General features: G+C 33.8%; 1 protein-coding gene and 1 long non-coding RNA gene across 3 annotated transcripts; one reads left to right on the forward strand and one right to left on the reverse strand.

The window, feature by feature from the left end:
• Positions 1 to 665: 665 nt before the first annotated feature.
• On the reverse strand, positions 666 to 8,931 carry LOC108486275 (serine/threonine-protein kinase VPS15). 2 transcript variants are annotated; one of them, XM_017790239.2, is made up of 11 exons: positions 8,372 to 8,931; positions 8,063 to 8,185; positions 7,916 to 7,961; positions 7,657 to 7,817; positions 7,264 to 7,343; positions 6,648 to 6,753; positions 6,241 to 6,417; positions 2,997 to 6,155; positions 2,328 to 2,575; positions 2,143 to 2,242; positions 666 to 1,152 (listed from the first exon to the last, which is right to left on the reverse strand). In XM_017790239.2, the coding sequence occupies exons 1-11, from the start codon at positions 8,642 to 8,644 to the stop codon at positions 976 to 978; spliced, it is 4,650 nt and encodes a 1,549-aa protein (XP_017645728.2). In that variant the 5' UTR covers positions 8,645 to 8,931; the 3' UTR covers positions 666 to 975. The 2 variants fall into 2 exon arrangements, with proteins under 2 accessions (XP_017645728.2, XP_052884142.1); XM_053028182.1 differs by lacking the exons at positions 7,916 to 7,961; positions 8,372 to 8,931 and having other exon boundaries at positions 8,063 to 8,179.
• A 2,005-nt stretch (positions 8,932 to 10,936) lies between these two features.
• LOC128292841 (uncharacterized) lies at positions 10,937 to 14,468 on the forward strand. The gene is made up of 3 exons (XR_008282789.1): positions 10,937 to 11,006; positions 13,412 to 13,493; positions 14,180 to 14,468. It is a non-coding gene; the product is annotated as an uncharacterized LOC128292841 (long non-coding RNA).
• Positions 14,469 to 15,895: the final 1,427 nt, after the last annotated feature.

Consider the following 15,895-nt stretch of genomic DNA (forward strand, 5'->3'; position numbering starts at 1 on the left):
GCATCACCTAAACAAGTTAATTTCATTGTACTAAGTCTTTGTTTTCACTTAATTCAATATACAAACAAGTTAAATCTCAAAGCTCCAAGATGAAAACCTCGAAAATATATAATCTAATCTCAGAAGTATCAAAGATGAATGGACTAAATTTTCCACTATTATAACTTGCAGATATCTTGCAGTCTCAAGGAAGAATGATCGTGGATTTACATCCCGCTAAATTTCCCAAGGCTAGGTGATGCAATTGAAAATGCAAAGATCTGAAAAGTGCTGAGTCAGAGCTTTTGAGGCAATATGAAGTTCGCAAATCTAGCACAATTACTAGACCATGAACATGACTAAACAATCTAAAATAACGCTGTATTTTCTTTTATTAGTTCTACCTCCATTCTCATTCGTACTTTCTTTTCTGATTTCATTCTTCTGGCCATCTCAATATCCTCATTTCAGTCTAAGCTCCTTTGTAGATATCAGCTTGTAATTGATAACAAAATAGAAAGGAAACAATGACAAAAGAACATGATGCATGATTACGGAAGAAATCTAATTGCTTGCCAGGATAACACTTTCTGGTTCAGCATATCAAGAGTACATTAATTTATTAACTACAAACAAACTGAAGTACTGCAAAAGAAGATTGGGATTGGACATCAAAGGGGTTCAAATTTAGTTAATATAAATGAACTTTGCACATAAATGAAAATGTCTGGAGATACACGTTCTTTCCTGTTAAACATGAATAAGACCTTATGGTATTTTCTCTTTTCACTAATAAAGAGGGCATGGTATTGATAATAATAATAATAATAATCCCATATAAACCTACACGCTTACAAACTGTACAAAACTACAAACCAAAGGAAGTAAGTGGTTAGGCTGCAGAATTTAGGATCTGAATTTGAATGTATATCATGTACAATTTTACTACTTCTGTAACTGAATATGTATATTAAAGCACTAAAACTTTTGGGTTATTCACTTCCAAACCTTAATAGCCCCATCTCTACTGCTTGAGATTAAGAGTCTCTGGTTTAATTTCACTGAAGCCAAAGAGAGGACAGAATCATGGTGGCATCCAGCAGAATCAGTGGCAGCAGCAGCAAGAACTGCTTTTGCTGTCAGCTTTGTTGTTAGAGGTCGTCTCTTTGTCTCCTGTTTATGAAAAGATAATAAATAATTATTAAAAGGGAACCCTAAATCAACAACTTTAAAAGACAAACAAAAACAGCAATAACAGTTCCACAAGGCATGCTTGCTTTATAATATGAAGAGATAGTCGAGAAAATTTGCACAAAAAACATGATAGAAGACAAGAACAGTGATTCAAAAATGACATGGCTGACAACTTTAGCTTAGTAATTTGCCTAGTTTTCATTAACAATTAACAGCTTTACTCCCTAAGGCTTTGCTAGGTAGAGAGGAAAGAAAAATTGGAAAGATGGAAAATTCAAAGGGTAGAAAAATAGAACTTGGTAGGAAGGATGGAAAATTTGAAAGAAAAAGTTATTATCTTTCCATCCATTACTTGGTAGAGTTGACAAATGAAAGGAAAGAAAATGAAGAATTTGAAAAATGCATAATTTTGAACTAACATACACCTCTCCCTCATTTTATCTCCTCTCGTCATTCCAATTTAAAAAGATTGGTTTTTATACATTAGGATGGAAAATGATCATCTCTCCTATTTTCTTTCCTCTCACTTCCCTTCCCTACCAAGCACAGTCAAAATTTATTTTCTTTCCACTTTTCCATTCCTTCCTTCCGTCCCTCTACTATCCACCCAACCAAACACACCCTAAGTGCCAAGTAATAAAAGCAAAATCTATAAATGAATATTTAAGAGAAGGAAAGGTAACTAAAAAACATAAGCCCCTGCAAAGATTAAGTTGTAAAGCAAGAAATTAAAGTTTCCCAGGATAAGTAACAAGTATATCCCGTGTCACTAAAATAGTTGAAGCTCTGACTAAAATAAAAAAGGATGCTTGTCTATCAGTAAGATACATTTCCATACTATTTACTACCTGCGGTCACTAATTTGATCGAGATAGATAAATAGAAAACCGTTATCCACAGTAACCCAACAAAAGTCTGAAAGGAAAACACATGAATGAAGTTTAATGTAAAGCTATCACTAAACGATACCTGTACAACTTGTGCACCAAAACTTGATCTTGCTTCATAGAAATCATCATTTCCAACTCCCTTAAAATTCGGGCCACATATACAGTAACTTCTATCAGGGCTGCAATTAAAACAATGTAAATGATGAATAAAATTCCATAAGATCACTGAACAAGGTTAGAAAAAAAAAGGAATTCGACAAAAACCTGAAATGGTCCCAGCGGCGAATTCTTAAGTCAGTGCCCCCAGTCAACAGATCACCACTAGGTAAAGGAAGTAATGAACGAATACCCGGAAGACGAGGAGGTGGTTCATTTAATTCATCCACTCGATACCTTGGATTTGCATTCCTCCTCGGATCAGATTTAGAGCTTGTTTTAGCAGATGGCCTAGCCAATGCCCATGGTAAATCAGACATTTCTGCATCACTATCATAATTTGCAGCCCTAAATACCTGGAGATAGAAGTTGGAAGGAAAAAATTCAATCATGGTGAATGGTAAGAACAAAACCAGTTTTCAATTCTCACTATAGAGAGCCAAATACAGGCTTTTTAATATCCCTTCAAATCAGTTTCCATTGTGCATAACCTCTAAAGAAGATTTTAAAAAGATATAACTAGAACAATAATAACATCTCTTCCATTTTCTCCTCATGCAATTTGGAAGGAACCTCATTTTTCTATCCTACCAACCATGATAAAAACCCTTTTTCCACCTGCCCCTTTTCATCCTCAGAATGTTTTCTCCTATCAAACACAGTTTTAATATAAAGCTACTGGAAAATTTTCTAATTATTGTTCCAAATACCACAATCATTTATTTCAATTATACATGCATTTAAAAATAGTAATTCATAGAACAATAGCCTGTTTACCTGGTGGCAGGTCCCATTCTCTGCATTCCAAAGTGAGACTTCATTGCAGCCAGCAGCAACATAAATAAGAGGCCTAGCAGTTGTAGAAACTGAGACACTTGAAGGAGGGACAAAGAGACACATCTTTTCTACCGGGCATACAAGAGAATACTGCCATGAGTTCACCGGAATACGGAACCTCAAATCCCAAAGGGTAAGGACACCCCTAGAAGACCCTGAAACAAACCAGTTGCCGCAAGGGCCCGCTACCAGACACGATATATAGCCTTCCTCTGGAATTGCTTTCAGCGTCCATGCATTTGAACTTGATCTTGTATCCCAAAGATGAATACCACAATTTTGGGTGCTGTACATAAACGTCTGAATGCCACAGTTATCTACGGGGTAGTTCAAAAGGGTAAGTATTGCACCTTCCTTCACATCCTTCTTTTTTATATCAGCGATACCTGAATACTTTTCAACAACATTTCCTAGACCTTTAGAAATATGATCAACAGAAAACATATGTATTGTCCCATCGCAAGCTCCAACAACAACTTGGGCAGAATTTCGGAGCATTGCAGTGCATAGTGCTCGGCTTCCTTCCAAGTGATAAGTCAGCCTTGACCTAAATGATATATCCTTCTCCAACTTTCTTGAATCCCACACTTTGACAGTGGAATCATCAGATGCACTCACAAAGAAACTGTGATCATTTGAAACTGCAATATCATTGACAGCAGATCGGTGCTCCTGCAGATGTGCAACCAACACCCCACGAGGCCTCCAACCTGAATCTGGAATTGATGAAGACCGAGAAAAAGAGGGTAGTCCAGTAAAATCAGTTGAAGTAGAAGCATCTTCCATTCTAACAGAACTTCCTTTCACTGTACTGGATAATCCCATGTCTTGAAACTTACTATTAACATTGGCTATTTGATCATTTTCCCGACTTTCTGGTTCATGCACAACTCTGTAGAACTGTTTAGAACCAGCACTTATACCAAAGGAGCCTGAAACAAGCTTAGGCGTCGGAACTGAACTAGCCAGGCTGAATGATTTACTAATTGGATCCATCCAAGGCAAAGGAGTATCAGAAGCTGCTGAAGGAGCTACCGTAGCTCGCTTGTCCATGCTAAAAGAGTACAAAGGTATACCTTCTGACGACTTATCACACATGAAACTATTTAAACCATTGAGCTGCGGAGATGTTAAGCCTGAAAACTGTAACTTCTCTGAGCATAACGGATCATGCATGTCGATTGCACTAGAAGCATTACGTGTATTACACCCCAGTGCTCTCAGCTTGGCATCGTCATCAGCAACTTCTGTTAGCCCTGATTGCTGCAACACACTATCAATAGGTCTATGACTTCCAATAGACTGTTGTTTGTCAGACCAATACTTCATTGAGTCTAATTCCCCAGTCCCTTTCTCGAGTAAATCGGCAATTTCCCATTGTTTAGATTGTGCTGATGAATTGTACCATATCTTTCTCTGTCTCTCCAACATATCTGAACTTCTAGCATTTTGTAAGACTTCATAAAATACTTCCCTTGAGACTGGTGGTTTCAGACAAGAAAGAAGAGCCTTTTCAGAGTCCAGAGATGCAGGTTGTCGACGTAGGAAAGGCTGTATAACTGGAGCAAGAAAAACGTAAGAATCTACAGCTCCCAAGCACTCACTGCTAGATGCAAGGAAAGTGACAACTGACCTCCTTACCCATTGACTAGGATAACATAGCAATGGAAAAGAACGCTCTATCATTTCAATCAATATTCTTTTCCGCAAAAAACCACTTTTGCACAGAACGGCCAAACAATCCAGCGCATTGACAATAACAGCCTCTATTGCATCACCTAAAGCCTGCTCAATATAAGGTAAAAGATATTCCTCTACACTTCGTTGGCCCACAAAGAAGCAGACAAACACAATTTTCCCATAGAACACTGCCCTTAGCTGCTCATCTCTATCATTCAAAAAAGCAGGAAGTATGGGCAACAAAAAGTCATTGCTCTGTCGCTGGCCAAAAAAACAGCATAAGTTGCCAATGTCCTGAAGGAGTGCTCTTCTAATGTTTGGAGTTTGCTTTTGACCCATTACAAGTTCCTGTACTACCTCAGCAATCACCTTCCTCAATTGGCCTAACTGTGCATCACTGTTTGACCTCTGAATACGCCCAGATGACTCACCAGATGATGCTAATGACTTCTGTGGCAAATTCGTTTCATTAAGAACCCCGGCCTCACTAAGCCTTATTGAATGAATCAAGAATCCATAAGCTGTTAGAGCCAGCTTAGCTATATTGCTTGCATAACAAATTCTCACACTTTCCTCTGGATCATCAGGAAGCATGGAAAGCATTGGAAGAATATACTCCGGAAAAATTTTGGCATCGCTTGGAGGAAATTCTCGAACTAAGGGCAGAATGTCACACAAAGTCTCAAGGGCAGCACACCGCACAATTGCCGCTGGGTCTGAAAGCATTGCAATTACATATGGAAGCACTCGCTGCAATCGATCTTCATCATCAATGTATAGTGAAGAAGTCTTCAGCAAAAGTATAGCCCCTCTCCTTAAGTGAGGCAACTTCACGTTACGTATGCAAGAACAAAGCAGAGAGGCGACTAGCACCATCCCTTCACATTTCATACTGTCTTGAGGTAATGGAAGAAAAGGCATTCCGAACGTGTCTGATTGACTGTCATAGTCAGACATCAATGAGTTTAAATCATCCATGGTAATCTTTTTTAAAAAAGGGTGATCATTTTTCCTAAACAAATCAGAAATATTTTGACGAACAGCAGGAGATTGCATGCCACGTTGTTTAAAATCTTGGGAAAGTTCATATTGAGGTGTATCCCCTCTTGTTGACTTCTCCCCAAGGTAATGATTGCTCTGTTCAACATCCCCAAGTAGGGTATTAATGTTTCCAGGAAGCTTTAACTGATCCTTAATAGAAGCATTGTCTATCTTTTCTCTTTTTGTCAACAAGTGATTTGCTGAGCTTAAATTTTGTTTTGGAGCAATCTCTTCTGACTGTTGTTTTGCAACAATTTCTTGCGACAAATGACCATTTAAGGTATGTGACTTGCCAAGACCTTTTCCCATCTCATCCCTTGACCTCTTGCTCATCATTTGCTTCAGCATCTCAGGGAACACTCTCTGGCACATTGCAATCTACAGTAGAATTACAGAGCAGGAATGCATATATTAGATGCAAGAAGAATAGATTTTCGATGTTCCAAATTAAAAATATGTTTACCCTCATATCAGAATGAAGAGGATTCCAGCAACGATAAAATCCATGCAGAAATGGTGAGAAGTAGCTAGGAAATACAGCAGCTACATAATTCTGTAGATAACTTTCAGCAGATAGGCGAGATTCTGGTTCAAGTTGGATCATATGAAGTATCATCTTGCGTACTCCAATATCTGGGATCTGCACATGCAGTGCATATTATTAGAAAAGAAAGTTAAGCATGAATTGAATTTAACAAGAAGAAAGTAAGAATAACTTCTTACGACTAACAAGAATAGCACTGATAGTAGTCTTGTGCAGGAAAATGAATAGCAGCAATAAGATCAAATAAAACTCAATATGAAGAAGGAAAATCAGTGGAAAGGGATAGCAAGTGCATCAAGCAGAAAGGCAGGGAAGGAAATTAGTACCTTTTCAAGATGTTGACTAGGATCATATTGCCCTCTGCGATATGCAAGAAGCTGAGAGAGTTCAAACAGCGGCTGGCCCTCAAGGAAAAGCTCAGCAATTACACATCTAAACAGTGGCATAGCAAGCGTATATTATTATATTGTTGGAAAAAATGATATGGTATTTACATTTTGTTAAAAACTATATCGAAACCACTATTTCACATAAAAGATCAAACTATATCAAAAACACTTGCAAACCAAAAAGTAACAAAATTTCACAGCAATCACATCTGGCAGATTATCATTACTTCACTAGAAGACTGAACATCAGGCAATACCACTAAATGTTTTGAAGATTCAATCCTATCAGTATGCTTAAGCTAATATCTTTAAAAGGCATAGTACAGATTGGTATATCAAGATACTATGTATGATAAATCACAATGTAGCACTATCTCACCAATCATTGCCTCAACAAATTACACTTTTAAAATGACACTCAATTTTTGAAACCATTTATCTAGTGACATATGATTTCAGATAAGAGACCAGAATGTCTTTGAAAAGGAAAAATAATTTCAGAAGGTAGTGTAGTTTCAAAAAAAAATGAAGCTACTAGATTAAGAAAGCTCACCCAATAGCAAAGATGTCCATAGATGGTTTCAAAGGTGCATCTTGAGCAACTTGCATTTCACCTCCATGCTCATAAAATCTCTATATAACAAAGAGGAAAAAACAGCATTAAAACAAAGAATGCATAATAGCTATTTTTTAAGGAATTTATTGACCACCGCGTAGAGAACGTATATGTCATCAATTTGCTAGTCAAAAGAACAGGGCAAATTTGCCAGCCAAAAACGAAAGGTACAAATACGAGAACATGTATGTCATCAATTTAGATTGCAAATCATCCTTGTATGATGCATTGATAACATGAGACTGTTCATCCAAAAATCTATCATGAGAAACAAACAAAACAATGATCGGTTCAAACCACAGCAATAAAATAAGTGAAACTAGAACCAACCTCTGGTGCAAGATAACACAGCCTTCTTCCTCCGGTGTCAAAGAAGAAGGAGAAATCTGAAGGGTCGTCATAAGGAATATATGTGGGCTTGAATGAGGCAAAATCAGCAAGATAAACCCAGTTCCACGAGGTAACCAACACATTCTCACACTTAATATCACCTAAAACAATTTTGAAAGGACAGCAATTAAAAACAGCATAGAACAAATGAAATCAGAAGATATAACAAATAAATTCCTCTGTAACTAACTGAACTAACCATGGCATATCCCCTTCTCGTGGCACTGCTTCGCTGCAAGAAGCAACTACAGCACCACACACACAAAAAAAAAAAAAAAACTGAGACGAATTTTACTCTTCAAAGCCTAAGACAGTAAGATGCAAGGAGAAAGTAATGGAAACAGACCTGAAACGCCAACCACTTCTTTTCAACTAGACTCAGAAAGGGCCGAGTACTTAATCGATCATGTAAATTATTGAAAAAGTATTGCCTTAACAAATAGGCCGCTTTGTCCGTTTCTTGCCAAAACTGTTCGAAAATCAAACATTCAAAAATTAAATTTCCAAATTTTTATCTGGTTAATCTAAATCTCAATATCAAGAATTAGTGTCATGCAGATAGTTCGGACAATAACAGTTTTATATAATTAAACTTTGGTCTAAGTGAAATCCAAATCAAACAGTAAAAAAAGAAAATCAAGAGACAACCGGTGACCTGGAAGGGCCAAACGTGGGGGTGTTCAAGTGAGCGAAAGATTTCTTTGATGTGAACGAGTCGACGCTCGTACTCACGGAGATCGATGGAATCGCCACGCTTGAAGTAGACCTTAACGAGGACGAGACCTTCGTCGTGCTTACATAGGATCGACTTGAAGAATCGGCCTCGACCGAGCACCTCCTTCAACACCAGATTGTACGAAGACGGCAGGTCATGCAGGTAATACTCCGTCGCCGAGACCTGCGTCGTTCGCGCGATCTTGTTCCCCATTTAGCATTTGAGTTTTCGCCGCGACTTTGTAAATTTCTTTTTTGCTTTTTTTTTTTCTTCTATCGGAGCATCGTCTCAAAGCAAATATGGAGTATGGGCGCTTCGGATGGCAGGATTTTCTTCTGTCTTTTTTTCTTTTTCTTTGTTTAATAGATAAATAATTTAAAAGGGAAAAAAATAGTTTTCTTCTCCTGCTGGAGTTTGGCTTCTTTTTTGGTATGGTGTTGAAAGTTTTTTCGGGTTCGGGTTTCGTGATTTTGAGAGAGAGTAGGTTAGGAGTTTGGAGCTGAGATGAGTACTAAACAACGTGGCGTGAGAAGATAGGTAATCCATCTGGGGCCCATTCAGACTTTAACGGATGCGATGATCTTTGATATGAGATCTATGTAAAAACGGTTCCATTGTATGCTTGGTTGGGATCTAACTTTTATCATATTTTTTAGATTTCAGATGTTTACACGTAACACGGCTAGGAAAAATTAACTTGAAAATTGTGTAAATTGAAAATCCATCCAAATTATTTTTTAAAATATTTTATATTTATTTTATTTCTTATTTTATAAATTAAATCAGAGTGTAATGTCTTGAACGTGGTCCAATTGTTAACTAAGAAAATAAAGTCACCTCACAAATCTAGTTCTTTTTGAAGGTAGCAGAAAACTTCTTTCTTTATGGAAATTAGCACAAAACTAATTATTAAAACCTCATAATTTGCTCAAAAATAATTCAGACATATCATGCATAATAACCCTTGACCATTAGGTATAAATATCAAATTATGATTTTTATTCTATTTATCCCGCTTTATGATTTTTACCGTTATTAAGTCATCCTTTTCCATCTCAATTTTATTTTTTATTGACTTAAATATCAAAATACATCTTAGAATATAAGTTTTAATGCATTTAAATAATACACTCGCCTTATAAAAACGTATAATTTTCAAACTTAATCTATCTTCTTCCGAGAATTGTCCTCAATAACAAATTAACATCGAAAAACATCAACACGGTTAACATAACAAATCATTTGAATTCATATTCTTTTATATAATAATTTATAATATCACATGCGATATATATGATTTTATGGGCTTGATTTTTAATTAAATTTTAAATAAAATATTTTTAATTTTTAATTAAAATTTAATTAGTTATTTGAATTGTTAAATATAATTAAAATATATTAATTTAGGTGTTGTTTAATAAATTGAAAAATAAAGTATTAAAAAATAAATATTAAAATTTAAGTATTAGATTTAAGTTATAATATTGATGGATATATTACTTAAAATTAATTACGGATATAATTAAATTTTTATAAATATAGATTTTAAATTATAAAAAGACATATTCTACAACTTATCCTTAAAATTTAAACATTTTAACTTGTTGTAAACAAAAATTAAATTTTAAACATAAAATTTTTATAAGATAATATAATATTAAAATAAGTAAAATAAAATTTATTTAACTGAAAATATTCTCAATTAAGTGATAAATAGCTCTTTATATACTTATTGTTTTCACACTAAAAATTCTAACAACATTGTTTTATTTTAGATTCTAAAACATGTGTAAAAAAATTAAACTATTAAAAGTATTAATTTTAATTGATTTAATTTTTCAATAGTCTATCAAACAAGCCCTTATTTAACGATTCAAATATAATAAAACAATATTTTCAAATATTTTGTAGATTAATAAAATTTTAATAATATTAAAAATTAAATCATAATTAAAACATTTGTACTATTTTTAGTATACAAGGTAATGTACCAAATTTTTCAAAGGATATCGGAAAACAGTGATTCGAGATTACAAAATCCAATGAGTAAGTTTAGAAATTTTAATAAATAATAATTATGGGCCAAGCACGAATTTAAAATAATTTTTGAATTAGTAAATTTTACGATTTTAAAAGAATTAATCAGGTAAATTGGGTTAAAAACGAGGTATCGAGACCTCAAATTCATAAACCGAGACATAAATATTTTTAGAAATATTTATGGAGTGTTAGTAAGTCAGTATTAAAGTTTCGTCAAGAAATTTTAAGGTTTCGGTAGTCAATTGGGTAAAAAGGACTAAATTGAATTAAGTGTAAAATTATGAAATGTGATTAAATAGCTCTAGTAATAATTAAAGGAGGACTAAATAGGGAATTAAACACCCATTATTGGGCTGGACGGCATGTGTGTGCAGGAAAAATAAAAATCAAGTGTGAACAAGGGGCAAAATTGGAAATTTTGCAAATTAAGCATATAAAACAAGACAAAATTGAAAATCTAGAGATATCATCATTCTTCTTCAGCAAAAACGCCATGGGAGGTCTGAAAGTTGTTGTTTTTCATACTTTGACATATGTGAGTTCAATTCTTGCCCTTTTCTTTGAGATTTTTATGTTTTTGTGACTTTTACAATTAGGTCCAAGTGTTTAATTCATTAGTTTTTTATTTTATGGACAAAATTGAAAGCTACCATTGATAAGTGTTGGATGTTTATGATGAACTAAAATAGATTTGAAGCTTTTACTTTGTTGTTTGATGATTTTATCAAGTAATTTTAATAGAAATTGATTTTAGAACTTAATTGTGAAAAAGTTGTGAATTAAGGTTTAGTGTTGAAATTTTGATTTTTAAAAGTTGTGTAATAGTTTAGAATGATAGAATAAAATGTTAATTAAGAAAAATTAGCTTAAGTGATGGGCTAATTGAGCAATGACTGAATTGTATGACAAGTGAAATTTAGAGGAAAAATGGTAATAAACATCTTGAACTAAAACAGTTTTGGACAGCAGCAGTAGGTTAACTTTGAAAAATCACCATAAATTGTATAAATTGAATCAGAGAATGAAAAAAATATTGAATTAAAGCTTATTGAGTCTAGTTTCTTATAGAAGAAACGGTGTAAGCAATTGAATTGTAAGTTATGAGATATAATAAATTTTGTGAGACAAGGTTAGAATGAATTCGGGTTCCCCTGTTCTGAATTTGGAAAATCACAAAAATCCTTAATGAGTCTACTTTCAAGATAAACCAACGAGAACATTATCCGAGTTTTGTACTGTGAGATAATTAATTTTAAGTGAAGAGAGGTCAGAACTGTCGGATAATAAAACAGGGGAAACTTTAATGAATAAACTGTACTAATTGGCTAAACCAAAAATTCTGAAAATTTTATGGTGGAAAGATACGTGAGTCAAGTTTCAGAGAAAATTTACGGATCTTAATTTGGATCTTTGTAGCTCAAATTAAAAATAATTTAGTGACTATGATACGAATGGACAGCTTTAAATAAATTTATAAGTAAATAGTGAGATCATAGATAATGTTACTTATAAGAATGCTATATACATTTAGGATGTGGAATGGAGAGGAGGAGGAGGAAAATAAATAAATAAATATATGAATTTTCAGCTAGCAAGGGTTTTGTTGGGTTTTTCACACAGGAAGAAAAACATAACTAAGTTATCCGGATAAAATATGAAACTCTTGTTAAAGCTAGAGCAACAAAGTAATTATTCCGGATAAAGTATGAAGTAAGTTTGAGATTCAAAGACTTAGGAGTTGTAACCAAACGAACAAAAGCAAATGGGATGAAAAATTTAGAGAAGTATTTCATCCGGGTAACATACATACTGTTGTTTGTTGCCACCCTTAATAGGTTTACATTTAAAATGGATAATTTGTATGTTTTTGTAACGGCCTAATTTTCAGTGGTGTCGGAAATGGTGATTTGAGATCACTAAATTCGACAAATAAGATTGAACAAGATAGTAATTTAATATTTATGAGTCAAGTAAGAATTTAGAAGAATTTGTGAAATGGTGAAATTAGTGAATTAAAAGAATTTATTAGGTCAAACGGGTCAAAAATGAGGTATCGAGACCTCAAAGTTGAAAATCGAGCTATAAATATTTTTATAAATATTTATGGAGTGTCATTGAGTTAGTATTAAAGTTTCGTTAGAAAATTTTAACGTTTGGATGGCTAATTAATTAAAAAGGATTAAATTGAAAATAGCACAAAATTTGTTAAATTGTGAGTAAATAGCTTAAGTATTTAAAAATATGGATTTAAAGAGCAATTAGACCCAAAGGTTAATGGCTGGACGGTTTGGGTATGAAATAAGCAAGAAAACAATGTGAACAAGGGGCAAAATTGGAAATAGATAAAAGTTAATAGTTAAATAATGATGTAATTGAAAAATCTAGACATTTCTTCATATTTTCTCAGCCAAAACGCCATAGAAGGTCTGGAGAAATCTGGTTTTTCATATTTTTACATCATGTGAGTCTAATTCTTGCTTTTTCTTGATAATTTTTATGTTTTTATGACTTTTACAATTAGGTCCACTTGTAGAATTCATTAGTTTTTGATTTTATGGGTGAAATTGGAAGTTACCCTGGATGGATAAGGAATTTTATGATGAATTATTATGAAATTTAAGTTCTAATTTCATATTAAGGTGGTTTTATTAAGTGATTTTGATAGGAAATGATATTTAGGACCTAATTGTGAAAAAGTTGTGAATTGAAGGTTGCTGTTGAAATTAAGAATATAAAAGGTTTTGAAATAGTTTACAATGATAAAATAAAGTGTTAATTGAGAAAAATTAGTTCAATTGATGGGTGAATTGAGTAGGGACTAAATTGTGAAAACTGTAAATTTTGGGGTAAAAGTGCAATTTCGAAATTTGAACAGCATAAATTGTGAAGTGAAATAGAAATCAAATAAATGCTAATGAGTAGAAATATTTTATATTATAGATCAAGAATCCAAAGAAGAACGAGGAAAAGAAAAAGTTGCGGAATAGTCCCTAAATTTCAATATCTTCTACAAATTAGTCGGGTAAGTTCATATGGTTGAATTTAGATGTTTATTTGTGAATGATTGAAGTTTATAATGTGTTATTATATACTAATTTGTTGTGGGATTGTGTAGATTTTGTTAATGAAAGAATAAATGTGGAAATGCAAATTAGGAAAAACACAGATTGAGTACGTTCAGATTGTGACGTGTGATGAATTGATTGGATAAGACCATGGTTGTTCCATGGCAAAGTGTGAAATGTAGGTATGGTATCATCCATACTTGAGTTGTGAAATGTAGGTATGGTATTATCCATACCGAAATGTGAAATGTAGGTATGGTATTATCAAATCCATACCGAGTTAAGAAATGTAGGTATGGCATTTCCCATACTGAGTTGAAAATGTAGGTATGGTATTTCAATGAGGAAAACCATACGAAGTTGTGAATCGTGGCATTGAGCAACGACGTACTCAATTTCGTAAGCCGCTTCCTAATTTGATTATAAGAAATAAAAGAGAAGTGATCCAAATGGAAGAGATTGAGTAGTTATTCTTGTTGAGCTCAACTATGTGAATTATTATAACAATGGTTGTGAATCGCAGAAACTTTAGTAAGTGTTTTGGTATTGTTTGGAAATATTATGTTTGGTAAGCATTACTTTTAACCTATGAACTTACTAAGCTTCAATAAGCTTACTTGTGTGTGTTTAATATTTTATGTAGATTGACTTGAAGTGAAGTGGGTAGATCGGATCAACACAACAAAGCACACTATCCAGATCAATTCGGTAGCTTTTGTTTTATGTTTGAAGATTTATATGGCATGTATAGAGTTTAAATGAAATGAAGTAAAGATGTTATAAACTAGTTAACAACATTTTGTACTAAAATAGTTTTTGGTTAGTAGCAGTAGTCTGAGTTTGAAAATTCACCATAAATCATAAAAATATAATTATAGGTTGAATAAAATATGAAATTAAATCTTATTGAATCTAGTTTCACATAGAAGAAACGGTGTAAGCAAAAGGCTTTCATATCAGGAGATATTTGAATTTTGTGAGACAAGGTCGAGTGATTTTGAACTCCCTGTTCTGATTTGTAAAAATCATTAAAATTATAAAAATTAATTATGAGTCATACTATATATGTATGGATTCCTTATTGAGTCTATTTTAATAGAAATAAACGTCTTGGTTATTTGAATTCTGTACATGGAGAAATTTGGTTCGTAGTGAACAGGGTCGAGCAGCCGAACCCTGAAACAGGGAGACTTCAACTAATAAACTGTACTAATTGGCCCAACCAAAATTCTAGAAAAAAATTAGTAAGTAGATATATGAGCCTAGATTTTGGGAAAATTTACGGATTTAGATTTTGAGTTTTGTAACTCGAGATATGATTTTTTTGCATCTGTAATGCAGTTGGACAGCTTATGCCGAAAGTGTGATATAAATTGTTTGAATTTGTTTAAATGCTCAAATAAGTTTAGTAATGCCTCGTGCTCGACTCGGTGACGGTCTCGGGTAAAGGGGCGTTACATTTATTGGTATCGAGCTTTGGTTTAGTCGATTCTCGGAACGAATTTGATGTGTAAAATGTTTAAAATACATGCCATATAAATCGTGATAGTGTGATGTGAATGATCCGATCTAATTACTAATTTTGTTATAGATTGTAAAGATGTCCGATAGACCCAATGATGCTAGTCAAGAAGAGGAAGTTAATAGTAGAATACAGACTTCGAAGGGAACAAGTGGTAATGTCCCTATTTCTTTGATGAGAGAGAAGAACTTAAAAATATGATTTACTGGATTAATGAATCGGTGGTATCATGAAACAATACAAGGAAGAAGTCAGCACAACAACCTCCTCCTCCCCTCTCAGTACCACCGCCACAACCCCGGTTGCTCCTTCTTTAATAGATGAATCTAGCAAAAGAACACCAATTGAAAAACTCGTAAAGTTTGGAGTGAAGAATTTCGAGGAGATCGGACGATGATCCGGTTAAAGCGAGTATTGGTTAAAGAGTTTGGAGAGTTTTAAACAGATGATGTGTTCTCCGGAGGACTATTTGGGATGTGCGCCGCTATTGAAAGAAGAAGCGTATAATTGGTGGGAAACCATTAAGGCAAAGGTACCGCAGATAAACTTACACGGGAATTCTTTCAAAACGAATTTAAGAAGAAGTATGTGGGAAAGAGATATTTAGATAAGAAGAAGAGAGAATTTCTTGATCTTCGACAAGGGAATAAAACAAAGGCGAAATATGAAAGAGAATTTGTGTATCTCAAGAGATATGCTCGGGATGTTGTAAATTTACAGAGGAAGAAATGTGCATTAGATTTGAAGAAGGGCTTAATGATGAAATCGAATGATGATTGGAGGTACGAGTTTGAGAATTTGTGATTCATGTCGATCAAGCTCAAAAGATGGAAGAAG

This window comes from Gossypium arboreum, chromosome 5 (genome assembly GCF_025698485.1).
Source record: "Gossypium arboreum isolate Shixiya-1 chromosome 5, ASM2569848v2, whole genome shotgun sequence".
Lineage (NCBI taxonomy): Eukaryota > Viridiplantae > Streptophyta > Magnoliopsida > Malvales > Malvaceae > Gossypium > Gossypium arboreum.

Bases quoted from the DNA above. Each gene is read 5' to 3' on its own strand.
- LOC108486275 (XM_017790239.2), bottom strand. From the start codon at position 8,644: ATGGGGAACAAGATCGCGCGAACGACGCAGGTCTCGGCGACGGAGTAT. The intron at 6,418-6,647 runs GTACTAATTTCC...CTGCATGTGCAG, and splicing joins CTAGTCAACATCTTGAAAAG to ATCCCAGATATTGGAGTACG. The intron at 2,576-2,996 runs GTAAACAGGCTA...TTCTATCTCCAG, and splicing joins AGAATGGGACCTGCCACCAG to GTATTTAGGGCTGCAAATTA.